The 19,837-nt window shown below is 33.2% G+C and overlaps 1 protein-coding gene across 1 annotated transcript; it reads right to left on the bottom strand.

Moving 5' to 3' along the window:
• Nucleotides 1–15,598: 15,598 nt before the first annotated feature.
• On the bottom strand, nt 15,599–17,234 carry LOC136809785 (ATP-dependent DNA helicase RecQ-like). The gene is made up of 2 exons (XM_067066342.1): nt 16,729–17,234; nt 15,599–16,406 (listed from the first exon to the last, which is right to left on the bottom strand). The coding sequence occupies exons 1-2, from the start codon at nt 17,232–17,234 to the stop codon at nt 15,599–15,601; spliced, it is 1,314 nt and encodes a 437-aa protein (XP_066922443.1).
• Between the last annotated feature and the right edge of the window lie 2,603 nt (nt 17,235–19,837).

Raw genomic sequence — 19,837 nt, 5'->3', positions numbered from 1 at the left:
TTAGAAAAGCGGTTACCAAGGAAAAAATGGCTGCATATAACCCTGGAAGTATACGTTATACATAGCAGTCAACTTCACTTGGGACAGTTCAAAATCTGGAGAAAAAAATTGTGATAATCGGGTTTTTCAAAATTAGAAAAAATACAGACTCGATGAAATCAATGAGGTGAAATTTGCGAAATGTTTTGGAATGTTTTGAAACAATCTATTTTAGTAAGTACGTTCAATCTGGACAGTCAGGAGAATGTTATTTGTCTGTTGATTTTTCGTAATTATTGAAATCTTTTTTTTGAGAGAGGAAGGGCTCTGAAATTCTCTTTTTCTAAATGTTGTATTCATTATATGGAACAGTGTCAAAATGTATTTTCTTTTAAAGAATTATGATTTATAATCAGGAAACACTTCTTTGATTTTTAATCACTTCTTTGCGCTGTCATTACAATCCAATCCACAGCAAGCTGATGTGTTGACAAGAAGAGAAAGTTTTTTGTAGGTAGGCAATAGCAACCGGTTCAAATGAAAAAACGTGCGGGAAAACGGGGAAAACAAACCAATCATAGAAATTCTCTTGCTGCAATAGAAGAACACCTTTCATTGTTTTTTTCTCGCGCTACTAGCAAACTGGCAGGCAATGTTTTTTTTTATTGGCCGATTTATCTGAACCTGATTGGTTAATTTTTCTGAAGCTGTTGCTATTGCCTACCTACAAAAGCTTTTTCTGTCTGCTGTGGTTCTGTCTGCCTGTCACTCACTGGTTTGATTGATCGTTGAATTTTTTTTGAAAATTTTTAACAAATTTTGAGAAAAGAAGAGGATCTGATTTATTATAGTCTGTTAGTATCTAATCAACATAATTCGTATATCTTATCAACATATTATTTTGTACAATTGTTTTTGTGTTTGGATTATCTGCTCTTGCAAGACTTGTTGTTATTCATATTACTGTTTTGCTGTGTCTGGTCTGGCTCACCACTGCTGTTGTTTTCCATCGTCAATTTTTTTCTGGTGGTTTGTTTAACTGTTTCCAGCTAGCTAGGGAAGTATATTTACTTTTTGGTTTTTAACTTTGCACATTTTCTGTGGAAACTGTAGTAAAGGTTTTCACTCCAACAGAGTTGTGATAATACTCCTAACACCACCAGCTAATAATTAATTGTCACTTTACATTGTTCTGCAAAGATGAATATTTTGCAATCAAGGACAGAACCTTTAAGCCTTAAAAATCTTGGTCAAAATGTTTGTTTCTTTAATTCACTCGTCCAAGCATTGTATTCGATTAAAAGTCTTCAGGAACGTGTTTGTCATTTTGAAATTAATGCCAGTACTCCAGTTAAAATAATGGCGATCAATGATTTATTTACATCAATGAAATCTTAGAAATTTTAACTAAATTTTTAACTAGCATTAGAAATTTGTGGCATAGGAAGTTCAATATTATTATTTTTTTCGTTTACAGCAAATGCTGGGTCGGTCGCGCCCGTAGAACAACAAATTAAATTGGTCTCACCTAATAGCATAAAATATTTTTCAAGATTCAAATCAATTAACATTAGTTCTCGGATTTTACGTCATTCATTGCGTTTTGTGCATCCATTCAATTTATTTTTGGCAAACCGCTGACAGTAGGAACGTAGGCGTCGATAGCACACGTGGACATTTTTGAAAACAGGTCATGTATTCAATAGTGATTTCAAAATTTCAAAAGATCGAAAAAACTCTGTGCTTTGTGCTCTCAAGATTTTTTGTACCTAATGGTTATCTTTTTGCATTAGGCTTAAAAAATTTCCAACAATTTTTACCATTTGAAAAGATTCTTTTGACTATATAGATTTTGGTTATATAAAAATGTTGTTGTATTTTATTCTTACTCTATTTTATTTTATTCGAATGTCTATTAAATACCTTATCGGAAAAAATTTTAGTCGGACAGATTATGTTGAAAGAAACAAAAATCATAGACGTTTTTTAGATCAAGTTTGTTTAAATAAAAAATTCCACTCTTTTTTCAGGTGAAGTGATGAAAAATCAACATAAACGTATTAATCAAAAGAAAATCCTGTAAAAATGTATCAATCTTGATTATAAAATCGCCAATTTAACGGATCGCACACCTTTTTTAGTCGAATTCGATAATTAATGGCTCGGTAACTTCAAACAAACGCTTTACAAACGCTTGCTCACTTGTAAGTTCATGATCCAGAGTTTTACACAGTTGATTAACTTGATCGTTAGGGAAAGCCAATTTGTAAATTTCCTTTGACGCTAGATCTTTAACCATGATTTTAATGAACCATCGACTTTCACACAATGAGAACTTGAACACTGTTTCACAGTGATCACAACGCAGCATCGATTTTGTTACGGTACACTTTCTATCCCACACTAGACATAAGTGATTTATATCGATGGATGACACCCCCATCACGTGGCCAATGAATTTCATCTCCGATTGGCATATTGCTCCGTCTGCCATTTCCAAGCCGTCCATCTCCTCTGTTGCTTCATATTCGAAGGGTTTATTGAGTGTAGTGTTTCAGTACATGGTGTCTTTAGTAATGTTCAATCGTAGAGTTATTAATTTATTTTTGCAAATTGAAAATTTTCTATAGTTTTTTTTTTACATAATAATTTATTTATTTATTTGGTTTACTTATTATAAATAGGACGAATAGCCATTGAGATATATGGAAGTGCCTGAAATACAATTAATAATAAATAAAAATAATAATAATGATTTATAGCATTCGTCTTGTTCCAAATCAGCTTCTGTTTGCTCACCGTATAGGGTCATTTTTGACAAATTTGATCGTCTCTCGGAATGATTTCTCTCTTCAGTATTGTCCCTATGTGTGCATTATAATCCTCGATTTCTCCAACCTTGTACACATTAACTTTAGCATTAACCAACTGACCATTAGCAAATTGGCGGAGGTCTTTGAGAAATACAACATTGTCGGTTGTCAGCTCGTTATTATACTTGAAATTCACGGTTGCAGGATCACATGGCTTGATTTTGGACTTCTCGTTTACAAATACTTTATTTCTTGAAATGTTATATTTGGCAATTTTAACAGGACTTTTTGACATCATTGCTTCTTCCATGCGGCAGGCGCCGTTTGGTAGGAGAAAAACATAGCGATACCTTGGCTTGTTGGTTGTCCGTTTGCAAAACAGGTCGAAATATTCACTGCCGGTTGCGCTCGTTTTTAAGAGCCATTTTTTTTATGAGTGGGGCAGGTCCAATAGTTTGAAACTTAGATTTTCTTCATTTTTGGATATGTTTTTCAGTATAATAAACTGAGCAAAATCTCAAAAGAATTTGGTCTAAAAATCCATAATGGCAGATTTATGGCAATTATAAGTTTTTGCCATTTTCGTTCATTGGAGTTTATTTCATTTACAAGTTGGAATTGTGCTTTCTCAGATTCAAATCATTTTTAGTTATCTTGAAAATATGTCCGGTTCAGTATGCGATTTTTGAAAAATATTGAGTTTTTCAAATGGTACCCTGAACTATGACGTCAATAAAATGGAATATTAATCAGAAATACTATCCCTAACAATAAAGAAAATGAATCTCAATTTTTGCCCACTTTTAGACTAAAGATGACAATTTTGGTCTGTAAAAGCCAGAGTCTTATGCCCGGGAAACCAACTTTTTGGCAAGAATGTGTGAAAATGTCCGCGCATCACTTTTCTTCATATTTGAATTGAATAAAGTAGAAAATTGATTAGAAATACTCTCCCTTATTATAAAGAAAAGAGCCTTAAATTTGCTAAATTCCAGATAGTCAGGGAGCCAAATCCTATATCTCCTTAAATAAGCACTTTTGCTTAACCCAAGATTCTACAGGATAAACTATATATTTTTGGAATCCTCAACTATCCTAGTTTAAGAAATGGTCGGTCCTCAAAGCTAACTCCTGGTCAATTTTTCATATTGGGCCCGAGTTTAGGGGGTACTTTTTACCCTTTGTAAGGATTTTTTACATCTTTCCATGTATGATATAATTTGCTATATCTCATGAATGAATTGACCAATTGCTCAAGATACATTGGTGATCATCATTGGCAAAAGATTTTTGCGAAAAATTTTTTTTGGGGGTTTACCTGGGGAAAAAATAGGGAAAATTTGTGTATTTTTCACTGAAGTTTGACATTTTAAGACTGGGACCTACCAAAATAATTTTTAATGAGGCACAAACTTTGTGTTATGATAAAATTTAATGCGATACACCAGAAAAATTTCTTGTCAACTGTATTCAATTTCATTTTTGACGCTTCAGGGGGTAAAATTGCCCATTTTATTGAATTTTTACTGCTTATCTCGCTTAAAAAATCTTCGAAAATAGTTTTAACTTGATCTTTGTGTAATATACTCTGGAAAATTACAATTCTGACTTGAAACTATCACTTTCAGAGTGCAACTGGACAAACCAGGGGGTAAAATAGTGGATTTTTATCTATTTTTATTGATTTTTGGGCCCATTTGACCCATAAAAAAGTATTAGGGTGTACGAAATAGATTTTTAACTATTGGAGACATTGATATGACATGATATTTCTGATAGATAATAGAGTGGAAAGCAATCTGTGGTTTTCATTCTCTGGCATTGGGATCAGGTGTCAAATCAGGGGGAGAAATATGCCAATTTCTAGTTCGCAGTTTTTCTTGAGAAGTTTCCTCAAAATCCTAAATTTTTTAGGATAAAAAACAAAGCCCTAATAAACTTTAAATTACCATTCATCATTCCTAGTCCTTTAAGGACAACTACACAAAAGTTCAATGCTTTTACTGAAATTGTGGCTACGTGGCTACATAGTTTTTTGTCGTAATTTTGTCAGTTAGTTGCTTGATGAAAAGTACTATCTGTAACAATAAAGAAAATAAAAATTTTTGACCACATCTAGCCTAAAAGTGATAATCCAAGGTCTTTTAGATCTGAGAACCAACCTTTGATGAAATTAATGTTTGTTGAATATAAAATGGAAGTTTATTAGAAATATTAGAAATATCACTAAATTGAAAAAATTAGAACCCTAAATTCAGCATGAATATAATAATGAAAGTTTGCTTGAAAACACCACATCAAAATGCGTAACCTATGTCAATAATATAAATAAAACTGGATCATTGTATTCTCGAAGAAATATTAGAAAGATCATCAGATGAAAGCAAGTACAAATAATCGCAAGTTAAAATGGCACAGGTGGTTGTATTCTACAAACAATTTCTTCAAATGAAACCAAGAAGCATCTTCGCGTTCAGGCCAACTCAATTTACCGCCTATTTTCTTCATACACTTAATTTAGATCATTTCTTTAATATCCACATTTCACTAGGATACCAATCTCATTGTAGATTACAGCAACCCAATCACCAAGGATAGGATTCATCTTCTATAAAAATAAGATAATGAAATATAATATGCTGTATCTCATGCTGATTTAACCTAAAAGGATTGGTACCATCGTCCTCATTATCTTTTTCCTCTCTCGTCAACGTTTTGCTGGGCTAAAAATAAAAAGTTAAAAAAACATTGAACAAACTCTTGAAATTTTAACGTACTTAAGCTGAAGAAAATGATTTTGAAAAATAAACATCTTAGTTTGTTTTTGTAGGTAAAAAAATAAATCAAATCCCTTACCCTTTACAACTTTATCCTTCAATATGTCCAATGATGTCGATTTGGCTTCTCTACTCCACCTACTGAACAAAGAGCGGATCTGTTTGATGGATGCGTATTCTTTTGTTGGTAGCGACAGTCTCATCAGTGAGTGAACTTCCTCTGGGCTATGCTTTTTTCCAGTTCTTTCACCACTTGCAAACAGCTCAAACAGGAAATTTTTCTGTCGTTGACTAAATCTGAAACTGGAACGTTGAGGTAGAGCCCAGGCTTGGAGAAAAAATTCAGACAACTAATCTCCAATTGTTGATTTGTCCCTTGATGGTGTTGATGTAAGATTATTATGATTTGATGATGATGTCAAAAGTCAATTGGTAAATGACTTCTTGACCTGATCGTAATTATTGCTGGCTTTTGGAATTCGATGCAAACCATTTAGGAGATGTTGGTTTGATTGCTCAAATGTATCAAGGTTTCAATGCAGCCTTTTTCGGTGCAAAAAACTTTGGTACATAATTGACGATCTTTTCGCTTTATTCTGGTTTCATTGCAAGTCGGCGTGGGTTTCGCCAGTGTCAATGATGTTTCCAAACATTTCACAAAAGGGTGTTATTTTCTATGAAGTTACTTTGAAATTCAAAACTTGGTGAAAGAGGATGGAATACTCCAGCACCGATTCCATATTACCTCCAGGCTTTGTAACCCTTTTCACTAAATTCAAAAGAGTGTAATGACTATATTTTTGGTATTTGATTTGCATTCGCTGAGCCTAATGTGTTGTCAAAGTCGACTTCGGCAATTGACAGGGGCGGATGTAGGATTTGGAGGGTGCCATGCAAAAACTAAATTTGCTCTATATAGTATATAAGGAGGCCCCACCATGGTTGGGGCCGACGGGCCAGAAAATTTTTGAAAATAGGCTCTTCTAGATTGGCTAAAACGGCAACCTTTTATCAGGTTTACATCAAAATTTTAGTCGGAATTAGTATGGAAAGTGAATCTTTTTTCTCACAAAAACCATTAATTTTCATTGGGGTTTGGCTTCTCCTGATCTTTTAATCTTTTTAAACCTCGAAATGTTCTTATAAAAAAGTAATAGATAAAATACAGTATTATTTTGCTACTTAAGGCTTTCGTAATCATGACAAAATTCTTATAGCTAGTATGAAGTAATTAAACAAAATCATTCTTTCTTTGTATAATAATAAAAAAATAAAACAGAAACCATATAAATATTTAATGAAAAGCAAACAGCAAAAGAGCAAAACAAAGCCATAATTTTTTGAGAGTTTTATCTATAGCTGTAGGTACTGTGTAAAACAAGAAAAGTGTGTGTATAGAGTGAGGAAGATCTTCTATCAAATTATTGTTGTTTTGATATTTGAAATTATAAAATCTTTTCCATGAATTACATTTTATTACATTATATATACCTACAAATATATTACAAATTCCCACCAAATAGAAATTCTTGTTGATACAAAAAAATATTGTATCTGTTTTGAAATTTATTTTGCAATCTCGAATTCCTAGAGTTTGTCATTTGACTGTAAATCCCATGTTGTAATTTGATCAGTCCAAAGGCTCAATCTCGCTGCCTCCTGAATTATATGCAAAGTTCTATGATTACGCAAATGAATATAATTAATACACACATCCAAATAGACCTTTTTTCAAAGAGGATGTCCTATTGAATAGTCTACATAATATACAGCTCCAGGCTTTTAGGCCTTACTCTTGGTCTATAGGCACTGCTATATGCGGGCACTAGTGGCCCCCACCGAGTTTCGTAAACAATATAAAAGTATGCACGCATAAATTTGAATTCATTTCGTACATTACAAGGGCCGTATAATTATTCATAATGGTAGAAAAGTAGCGGGGAAATCATATTTATCTATACATGAGCAGGTTAATTTGAAAATCAGGAAGAGAAAGATGTGATTGTTTAATGGAATGGGATGATCTTTATGTTTTACTTTCCTTCTTATTTATCTAACTATATACACTATAAAGTCTTATTACAGCATAGGAGCTGTATGTCGAGATACTTGAAATTGAATTACTTTTATGAGATATTAAATGAGAAAGTCCACTGTGTACTTTTTAAAGTCCACATCGTTTTTACTCTTCTATATATGAACACATAAAGGGTTTGTTTACAATTCATTGTAAAAGATAATTACAATTTAGTTTTGTATAAAAAAACTCCATTACATATTAAAATTCATAGTATTATATATGATATAAAGATACCATCACTGACTTTTTTCTGGGATTTGTCTGTCATTTTCCCCAGGCTAACCGGCATGAGACTGGGAAGGGTTTTTTCTAAGGGTATGATAGATCTTGTTTTTTCTTGTGATAAAAATAAAAACTATCCGCTAGAAAAGTGGCAGTGGAATATAAGTTTTTGGGAAGTTAAGTTGAATCTTATGCAAAACGACAGTATAATAGGGATAAGAGAATTAAGGTCATTGAAACAGGTGCAGTGCGAGCTGAGGATCAAATCCTTGCGAGGCTGGGCGTACCAACTCTTTCAATGAGATTTGCAAACGAAAATTTACTGTTAATTATAAATTGTATGAGTAAAATTTTCTCTAAGCAAACAAGAAAGAGCACAGCCAGTTGTTTTAACATCATATATACGCAAAAATTTGATTTTCTAATTTTGATTTAAACTTGAAATTGGAAAAGTTAAATATATGCAAAATGAAGGTGTCAAAAGTAAAGTAAAGTCAGTGATCTCATATAAATATCTCATAAAACTAGTTCACATTTTCTCCCACTTTTCATAGGTTAAATTTTAGAGGGGATCAAAGTTTAAAAAGTAAATTTGGAAGATAGCAGGTAAAAGTAAGATAGCCGATAGCATTTTGGAGGAAAACTTAAATAAATCGTTAAATTGCATAAAAGGGATACATCTAGCTTAGTAATGTAAATTGCTATGAATATAAATATTGGCACAAAATAAAAATTACTGCTAACAAATAATAAATTACCTTGTTAAAGGAAATTTCTCTAGCTTGAATTCCCCTTTAGAGATAGGCACTCACTGAGGAAAATCATTTAATCTAAAAAATCTTGAATAATCTCTTTTCAGATGAAAAAAGCAATATTTAAATCATGTCACGTCTGCAGGAAAGCCTGTTCAATAAAAAAAGATTTAAACTATGTGGATTCAAGAGGAAAGAAATTCAATCCACGTGATGAAATCAACAATCTGTCGTTTAAAATAACAAATGCAAGTCCATATATATGTGAAGATTGTAAAAAGCTTCTTAAAAGTAGACAAGATAGTAGACTAACTTTTGAAAAAACAGATAAATTATTGAACGAAATAATAAATAACTATTCAACAACAACAAATAAACCAGTACAAGATCAGATGTCTTCTCCTATACAAGTACCAAGTGAAAATTTGCGCCCTTCACCTTTTTGCCAATCAAACTCGTCAGTTCAGAAAATAGACTATTCTTCATGGCCGTCATCATATTTGGCTACACCATCTTCAAAATCAGATCTTATTAAGAATAATTTACCAGAGGAAACTTTCCATTCACTTTTGGTACAAACGACAACACCAACTCAACGTACTATCAAATTTTCATCCCCACCAAATTTACCATCTTTAACGCAAGAAAGAAATGCCACCCAGAAAAGCAGTTCCAGCTTGATGTCACCTCCATCAACTCCCCTATCAAGATTACATCTCATTTCACCTCCGCCGGAGCTTCCTGAAAATAAAAAAACCAAGTTAAATCAAGATAAACCTCTCACAACAACAGTTCACGTCACTGCGTTTTGGCCATCTGGTCAGGTTAATGACCAAGAGCTCAATTCTAGTTATAACCCAATTGGTTTGGCTCTTATCAAAGAAAATGCATCATCAATAGCGAGGGCGGTTTGGAAGCATGAAGATGTGAAAAAAGAAATCATACCTCTGATTCTGAAACAGATAGAAAAAGAGTGCACTGTAATGTGTCAAGAGAAGACCTTTTCAAAAATCAAAAATGAGAAGGTAGCTAACAAAAGTATTTTTCAGAAGACTTCAAAAGAGGACCTTTTAAATTTCACTTTTGAACGTGCTGACGAGGAAATGACAGAGAGATGTCCTTTGTTCCGGGCAATTTTAAAAACAGCAACCATTCGAACTGGCAAAACAGAAGAAAAAGATGAGTATTGGAAATCAGCAATGGTCACATCAGCAGCAGTTTGCCTCAAAAACCGAAATTACAGAATGACTGCTCTTCGACAGATTATCACCTCTATAGTGCAGCATTCCTCATACACGGTGAGAAAAATGGTATCATTGTTTAATGTTAGATAACAATAACAAACAGATACATGAATTATAAAATTGTGTACTAGATATTTTCTTGTCATTGCTTTGATGCTCGAGTTTTAAAATTATTCAACATGGCATCGTTTTTAAAAAAAGATTTAAAGTCAATAATTTGAAAGACATGTAGATGCAACTCCTTTTGTTTGTAAATTTGTAAATAGCGGCTTACCGGTTTTCCTTTCCAGAATTCAATACTCAGACTGAAATCCATTCGCCTTGCTGTTTCACATCGTACTCACTATCGGAAACTTGTCGAGTATGGAAAGGATCATGATATTCCATTGAAGAGAAGTATTGCATTTGAAAGCAAGAAGGTGCACCAGCAACATTTGGAAGAGTGTACTCTTACTGGAGATGAGGTATTCTAAATCAAGAAATTTATATTTAAAAATGTGAAAATATATATTTCTTAGCACAAGGCACATAAGACGTGACGAGAATTATTTTAAAATACTCATGGAGAGAAAAGCAAAATAAAGAATCTTAGTAGTCTAAAACATTATTTTGTCTATTTGTGTTCAGTTATCCTTGCTTGAGGGACAAGACATGAATGGTACAGTTGGTAGAAAGAATTTTGACCATCTTAAAAGTAAGCATTTCAATGATTCTCAACAGTTTTTAGGATCTATAGCACCAGAAAATCTCTTCACAATGTGTAAGGAAAGAAGAAATCTTTAGCCTTTGCTACCAAATTTGTTTCAATTTTTGAATTTCAATTGTGATTGATAATCCAATGTTTTTTACTATAATACCTATGAAAATGTCTCCTATTTAGGTTCCAGCCCAACAAAAGACACACAAGCTGAAAAGAATGTTGATTTAATTAGAAGTGAAAATGGTAAGTAATTACATTCCTAACATTGACAAGACTGATTTTATCTGGTAGTTCAAAGATATTCTTCTTCAAAACAAAGAAAGATAAATTTTATTTAAATACTGTTAAATATGCTAAATATATTTTGTCTATTTATAGAACCAAGTCCTATCAAACCTGTTAACGAAAGACAAAGTTTATATGAAAAAAATGATAAAGAATATGAAAATGGTTCTAAGGTGAACATCAGTCTCTATAAAATTTCTGTGGGAAAACCTTTTGATATTGATAGTTTCAAATTTCAGTTTTAAATATTCCATTTGGAAAACCAATTGATTCCATTCATTTTTAATGATATTAAAAATTTTGTTGTGAATTTTTAGCAGGAAGCAAAACACTTTTTAATGTTCCTAAAAGATGAGTGTTTTTGACAAAAAATAAGGAGTATTTAAAAATGGTTGATTTTTGACAAAATTTGCCAAATTCTCCAATATTAGTTCGCTTTTTAAGGTTTTTCATTTTAGAAATATTTATTTAAATTCGATTGATCCTTTTAAATTTAAAAATATCACTCACACTATTTTAGACGGTGTTTGATAATGTTGATGTTAACATGAAGGTGAGTGATATGACTGAAGATAACCAAAATATTGACTCCCACGATTGCGTTAAGGCTTATGTCATCAACAGAGTTGGTGGAAATCATCTAGACACTGTTACTCCAAGGAAGAAATTAGATGATGTTCCAAATGGAGAATTTCTATTTGACAAAGATGACCATAGACAACAACGAGCCAATTATATCACATTGGTGCAGCGAATCCTTGTCCAAGACATTGAATGCCTAAGATCAATGGAAAATTCAGTTGTTAAGCATATACCCCACAAACATTCCAAAGAAATGTCGAAAAAATGTCAAATGGTATGTGCATAGAATTTGAATTAAATTAAATTAGCTCGAAAAAATATTGAAAATTGCATCTGAAAATTGGATTTTAAGAGTAGAGATAGGGTTATCCCTGTACGTGTGACATAAGAAATATTTTTAACATACAGCTGAAAGAAATTTTACACATGTAAAGGTAAAAAAACACTAAGAAAAGCTCTTACATATATTTTCATTCAGAATCTCTTGGGCATGGTTTATGAAAATGAGAATGATTCTGACGGAATTGCCCGGATTCTGAAAGATTTTCAACAATATCAACCCAAAAGTGTGATCAATGATGAAACCTACCTTGGAACTCTAGCTGTTGTTGGAGACCAATTATCAGTTGAGCGAGGCATCAACTCTCAATTTCAAACTGCAAATGGATTTACCCCAGAAGAACGACTGGATGGGATGCATTTCGAAATTGCAGATTTCCATACTGAGATGAAGTTCATGCAGGTTGGTTAAAACTTTTTACTATATTTTCTGAAACGCAAAATAATCATCTTCAATTATCAGTATTACAGGTTGCAACAAGCTAATATTTCCTAAATATTTTTTTAAGGTTTGCTTCAACCATTTCTACTCAACGACTTCCACAGATAAATGCACCTTGGGAACAGATAAGATCCTCATTAATCGAAGAAACGTTGTCACTGAAGTTAAGAAGAATTATGCTGCTTGCAGGCAATTTTTAGAGGTATTAAATTTTTTATTTCAAGATTTGGTAAAAACTGCCAAATCAAGATTTTGTTGATATTTAAGTTCCTTAGCTTCTCACAATTTTGTAAAATTCAAATCAAACCCCTAGAATTCTCTTTTTTAAAGGTGGAGTTAGATGCTCGCATAATAGCTGCAGCTCTTGTTGAATTGTCAATCAAAGATGTCAAGGACATTCCAGCTGATGTTGAGCTGCCAGCAGACGATGACAATAGAGCCAAAAAGAAATTTTTGAAAGATCTAGCTGAAAGAATTGTGGACAAATATATTTTGAAATCTGACCAGCTGAAAGATTTTCTCAAAATGAAAAATTTGCAAAAACAGGTACTATTCTATACTTGCTTTGAGAAGAAACTCTTCATAAAATTTACTTGAAAGTTTCAATTCTGAAGTTTCAAAAGATTCTAGCACACAACCAAAATCAATATTTAAATCATTTATTCATGATTTTTGGAGAATTCTAGCTAGGTTTGCATTTTTTTCAGCAGCAATCAAGTGATACTGAGGAGACGGACGAAAATGGTCGGTTTAAATGTCGATACCCTGGATGTAAGCAGACGTATCAAAATAATGGGAAATTCAAAAGAGATCACGAACTCAAGGTATTTTCCCTATGGCTAGATTTTTTATCAACATATACCTTAAGGAAACTGATTTTGATAAGGAGAAAAAATGATAAAAAAATTTAATTTTTATTTAACTTGGATAGCATTTACTACTTTATCCTGTGGTGGTAAATATATAATTTTGATTATGTATATAAAGTACATAATAATCCTATATCATAATAATACAAACATAAAAACAATGTCCCATACACATAAAAAATATATTAATTTCCATAAAACTATAAAGTATGAATATTGTGATTTTTTTACTGTAGAAACATGGTTTGGAACCAATTCCAGTTGCTACAAAGACATCAATTAACAATGATAAAAGCAACGATGACATGTTCAACTATCAATGTAGTGTTATGGAATTCATGATCTTAATTAGAAATTTCAAAGATGCTATCAGTGAAGGAGATGGTGACCGAATTATAAGATCATGGAAGTTCATGCTACCATACATGAAAGTTGATGGAGCAGGAAGTAGGAAGTATGCAGTGGAAGGCTTTCATCTACTCTGCCAAGTAACTGCACTTCTATCAGAGCAAGATGCATACAGATTAGTTTGGAACCGGTCTGTCAAGAAAAAAAATGGTCTTGGTAAGCAAATTTTTAATAAAGATAAATAACCTTATGGAACCAACTTTGACCAATTCTAGTAGGCAGCAAAAACCCTGAAAATGTTTTGATTTCAAGGTTAGTACTTAGTTGTTGAGGAGTTTTATTTTTAATTAGGAGGACTGTCAATTTATTTATTTTTCAATCAAAAATGAGTATTTAAGATGAAAGGCAAATCGTTTCCGAAAGCTTGCTTGGCATGGTAGGTTTTTTTGAGAGAAATACCATGATGGTAATTGAAAAAAGTTTCAAATTTGTTATCTTTCCCTTTTCAGGTGGTAACATTCCTTTGGACATGGGTTGGAGCACTTGATTAAAGTTGTCAAGTTGCTGAAAAAGAGACTTGGACCACATCAAACAGATGAAAAAATTCTTGACAAGTATTTGAAAGCATTGCCGTACAATAAAGAGCTTCTTCAAAACTTTGATAAACAATCAGCTATACACCAAAGGTCTGGTAGACATGTAAAAGCCGCAACACGAAGGATAGGCTCAAATTGTGAAAGAACTAATGAGAGAAAAAGCTTTAGTCAAAACGAAGAGAGAAAATACTCATCGTTCAGAAACTGCCAAGACAGTCTTCTCAAAGACTTTGATTTTGTTGATTTCTACAAATGGATCTCAGATCACAAAACACAAATCAGGACACAAAAGACAGTACGATAGGCTGTGGATTTTATTGAATACCTTGAGGGAACTAATTTTTGCAGTAGTTAATTAAAAAAAACCTAAAAAATATAAAAAATTGCATTTCGTGGTAATTAAAATTTTCAGGGGTTCAAAATTTTACAGATTTGGCAAAAAACTGTGAAAAAAGAAAAGATTTGTTCCAGCAAAAATCAGTTCCCTTATTGAAGTAGAACAGATTGAACTATTGAATTATTTTGGACCTTTTTTGGTTGAACATAAATTTGTAAAATACTTTGTTACATGTTTGTGATACCAGTTTTATTTTTGCTCAAAATATACATGTAGATCATAGAAGATGTGTACAGGGTGTTCTGAATCAAAACATCAAGTCAAATTACTAAATCAATGTGTTAATCAAAAAAAATTCCTGCTATAAGTAGAAAGTTCAGAAATATCTAAAAAGTATTCTGGTTGCTTCTTGTTTGAATAATGATATACAGAAAAAATGAACAAGCCACCGTTTTTCCATCTTTAAGCATTGCTAATAATTATAAATTGTATCACAAAAAACCATTAGACTAAAGTAAAAAAACTACTAACATCAATTTAAATAACTCTGGAATCATAAGATTAAATTGCTGTAGGTAAAAGACTGTGTGGCCTAATTAGATGTGATCAGAATTTAACAATTTTAGTTCATCGCCTTTTTTCTAATTATTGGTTTGAGAAAAGAAAAAGTTTGTAGTATATAAAGATTTTTTTTCATTTTTTGTTATAAGTAAGTAAGAATGCTGAAAAATTAGCCCTTATTCTGATTGTTGGGTGTCATTACGCAGACTGTTCATGATGGAATCACTGAGTGTGTCAAACATGGAAGTGTCATTTGCAATCTCATACCATTCATTACCAATTAGACTTTGCGAGTTATGAAAATCTGGCATGCTTTCATTCAAACTAGAAAATAGCTCATCAATGTCCTCAAAAACCTCATTGAAAATCTTCAAAACTCTTTTTGCATGTTTCCATCTCCAAACAAAACCATAAAAATAGACATCTGTGACACAAAAGATCTTTGAAGCATTTTTAACCAACGATTTAACTTGGTAGTGATCAAATTCCATGTATACAGATGGAACACCAACAGGTTTTACATCAAATTCAAGGAAGCTTCTTCGGAACTCGTCTAACTTTTCATGAAGAAGGCTTAAGGCAGAATCTGAGGTTTTACGACTTTGGAGTCATTATTCTGAGGTTTCAAAGTAAAATCAATAGGTGCCCATTTACTTATGGAACATTCACATTTCAAGGCACATATGTCACAACACTCACAACCACAGCCGTATTCAGCTGATGTTGAATTTGAAAATAGGGAAAGCAGGATCTTCCGTCTACACTGGTCTTTGGAATGAACAACTCCTTCATTTTTGTATCAACTTTGCCAGTAAGTGTGCTGGTGTGAAACAATCTGCTCACACTTGGTTTGCCTTCACGACCAATGCGACCACTTTCCTGGACAAATGACGTAATTGACTTTGAGGGGCCAAAATGAATACTTTCATTTATACCTTTTGCATTTACACCCATTCCAAATGCAATAGTGCAAATAACCACACGGATATGAGAATCCTCTTTTGAGATCTCCTCCAAAATGTGGCTCTTTACAGAATCAGCTGTTCCCCCATGAAACATGTCAACTCTTCTCTTCTTTGGGTGCTCAACTCCACCACTATACATGCTGCTACCAAGCTTGAGGAGGAACATGTTGTAAAGAATAGCACATTGCTTTCTAGTTTGGCAGTAAATAAGTCTTCTTGTAGAGCTATCACCACATTCAAAAATGTCACGCAATACAAAGTCAAAAATAATGGACAAACTGACCTTGGGTACCATTTGAACTTGATAGCAAATGTTCTTTCTATCAGGGTCAAGAACAACACAAGTAAAATCATCAGGTGTTAAACCAAGCGATTCAAAAATTTTGAGCTCCATCAACCGAGACGCTGTTGCTGTGAAGAGAGCAAAACAAATATTGCTTCCAAGGAGGGACCTCAGTTCAATAAGGTTGGAGTACCATTTTCGGAAAACCTTTTTTTTGAAATAAGCAAATCCCCTGAATAGAATGGAAAAAGGAAAGCAATAACAAGCGTGATTCAACTCTAGCTAAGCAATATAAGTGTCGAACAATGAAAATCGCCATTCAATAACTAATCATTAGTCACATTTTGACGATTATTGACTATGACGAATGACACAAACAATCATACAAACGTCTACATAAAATAAAATTCAATACTGATCAACCTGCGAGATAGCGCAGACAAGAAGTACAAAAGCACAGAAGGAATTGTGGATGGATATTCCAATACATTGGTGTGATGCTCCTTCAATATAAAACATAATACACAGAAAAGACATATACATATATTACTAACCACTCTGCCATAACATGGGCTTCATCTATGGCCACACCAATGCAGTGATCTTGGAAGCTATCTGAAGACAGAAGTCGACGTAATCTACCCTTTGACAGCATGCTTTCTGGTGAAGTATAAACAAGAGAGTAAATGCCATCTTCAACATCTCTAAGAACCTCATCTAGGTTCTCGGTAGTCTGGTTGATGGCTACTGCAGAAATGCATGTTTTGGTCTTTAAATATTTTACTTGGTCCTCCATCAAAGAGACCAACGGGGAAATGACCAAGAGGGTTGATGTCCCAAGACTTTGATCATTGGATAGGTCAAAAAACCAAGGTATAGACTGAAAAACAATTGATTTCCCAAAGCCAGTGTGGGCACTCAGATAGATATTTTTCCCCAAACAGAACTCCTCTATCAATGCTAATTGTTTAGGATGAAATTTTTCGATGCCAAAGGTATAATTCTCCAAAAAACTCACAGCTTCGTCTCTATCAAAATGCAAGGGATTGTCGGTAGCCATATTGTTATGATTTTAGATTGCGAAGGCCGTCTGTTGTTTTTGAATAATCGAAGACTGATTATGCGTGTCTTTACTGCGCATGCGATTTATCTGGAGAATTTCAATATTTTAACCAAGAGCAGTGCTCATAGCCCGAAGAGGAGGAGTTTTACGCTCGGAGCGAAGGCAGATATGACGTAGCCTACCTATTGAATAATTATGTAGTCCAGCCATAAAAACAATGATAGAGCCATGCATAATTACTGTATCGTGCATATTGTAATATTACATGGTTTTACCATTGTTTTTCTGCTAAACTACATAATTATTCAACAGGGTGGCCTCTTTGAAAAAAGGTCTATTTAAAACTAGCTACGTCAACCAGAACAGAGTCAAGTTTCTAAGCAGTCAGTATGCTAGATGATGTGGAACATTCAGACTGTGATTGACTGCGATAATCTTGAGGATCACATTGTTTGTATATGTAATTTTTTATGAATTTCAGAATTCAGTTCTACAAAAACAAAGAATCCATTGGCATTAACTTTCAAGCCAGCACATAAATAATGTTTTCTGCAACCACATCCTTGTTTTTTTGGCACGACCTTTGATGTGTTTGTACCCTTCATGTATATCCTGTTAATATCGAGCTATATTAGTCCTTATAGTAGGTTGTATTGATTTTATAAGCCAAAACCAAAACAAAGCCAAGTGAGCAACTATCAAAAGAAATCTCCTGATGGTCAACGTCCTGGTTGTTGTTGTTGGGGTTTCGATTATTTACTGTTCTATTTCTCCATAGCATTTTTCTTGAAACTGATAGAATTCCAAATAAAAAATCTAGCATATCTTCTCTGTGACTTTATTTTGCTTGTTTATGCTTGTTCGCAAAAAGCAAGCCAAAGCAACCGGTCGAACCCACAAGTTTCTTATGACATAAAAATCTGAAATCAGGACTGACTAAAACTGAAAATGTTGTGAAACAGAACAAGCCTATTTTTCGAGTCTTGCTTTTAGATCTTTAGTGGCTAATTTCTTCAAAAATCCCGGGAAACATGCAAATCGACCTCGATGAGCTCACTTTTGCAAAAGTTTGCATGTTGCATGGTACGCAAACTCTTAGCACCACAAAATTAAAAACAAAGACTGGAATTCACGGACCCGCTAACACAACGTCTCCTACGGTTTCATTATTTTCGGCAAAAACTTTAAGTCAGTAAAATAAATCTCAAGACCCTAAGAAATGATGATTAAATCCCGTAAAGTTTGACTTCGGATAATAACATAGACGGAGCATAGTACTTAAGGCTCTATCTACAGTAAAAAAAATTCAATAAGGCACCGAATACATCTTCCACCCCCGTTTTTTATTTGCGACAAATCACTCTATGGTTAGCTTACCATGCAGGCGCATGTTATGCAGGGGTGTCACACCGCCTCTGATTGATGCATCATTGATCGAAGATTTAGAAATATCACTGGTATTGACGATATCATTACCCTCACCAACAAATATTCTTAGAGCATTCCTTACAAATGCTGCATCACGATCACATTGGTCCTTACCCTTTTGAGGTTCATTGTAATCTAACCTTTTAAGGGAAAGACCATAAGACTCTGATAGCTCGGGTAAATTAATGCGTGTCCAAATTTCGTTAATTTTTCGGAAGCAGTTCCATCCCTGCTAGTATACCTTAAAAAAGCGCATTACGATGTAGAACTTGAAAATCGGTGTTACTTAAATTTAGGTTTTGCCAATTTTGCGAAAAACCGCAAAAACCAAAAAATGCTGACGTCAGCAAAATTTGTTTTTTAAATAACTCCAGTTTAGCTAATGGTATAAACATGAAATTTGGACCAAAGTTGCATATCATTAATAAAAACATTTTTGCCTAATCCTTTTTTTTCAAATTTTGCTGACGTCAGCAGAAATCAGCAAAATACGAAAATTTGCCATAAAGTGTTGACATCAGCAAAATTTCAAAAAAAAATATTCAAAATGATCCTTTTAATGATGTGGACACGCATTAATTTACCCCGAGAGACGATACAAGAGCTCTGGGTAAGGGTTACAATGATAGCAACCGGCATTATCACACTTTGTGAACAGTTCTTTTACCACAGGGAAATCATTTACAAATCTTTTCAAGACATAATTAGCAATGAATAAAGTGTCTTTTGTATCCTGGTCTCAAGGTTATTAGGTCTCAAGGCCTTCAAAGATTGGAGATGTAATGTACAATTCTGTCAAGAGCTTTTACATAAAAGAATAGAGTCTCTCCTCTGAAATCTGCACACTTTCGACTTTCATTAAATATTCATTTCAATGTACTCATTCTGAAATCTGTATTACTTTTCACTAAAAATATAAGAAAAACACTTTTTTAATACATACTCCAAAATCTTTTAAATAACTCTAGTAGTAGCAGCAGCAGGAGTAGTATTTTATTTTTCATGATTGTAACAGTAAATATGATACAAAGCTTTATGTTCAATGATATAATAAAACTAAACAATGCTAGAATGGAGACCTCATATTAGCAAGCTATTCGAGATGGGCAACCTTTTTGTAATTCCAAGGAATACTACCGGGTGCGCCACAAAAAAGTTTCTCTCTTTAAAGT

Source organism: Clytia hemisphaerica, unplaced genomic scaffold (assembly GCF_902728285.1).
Source record: "Clytia hemisphaerica strain Z4C2 unplaced genomic scaffold, Clytia hemisphaerica genome assembly, whole genome shotgun sequence".
In the NCBI taxonomy this organism is placed as follows: Eukaryota; Metazoa; Cnidaria; class Hydrozoa; order Leptothecata; family Clytiidae; genus Clytia; species Clytia hemisphaerica.
This window is presented reverse-complemented; position numbering and strand designations above follow the sequence as displayed.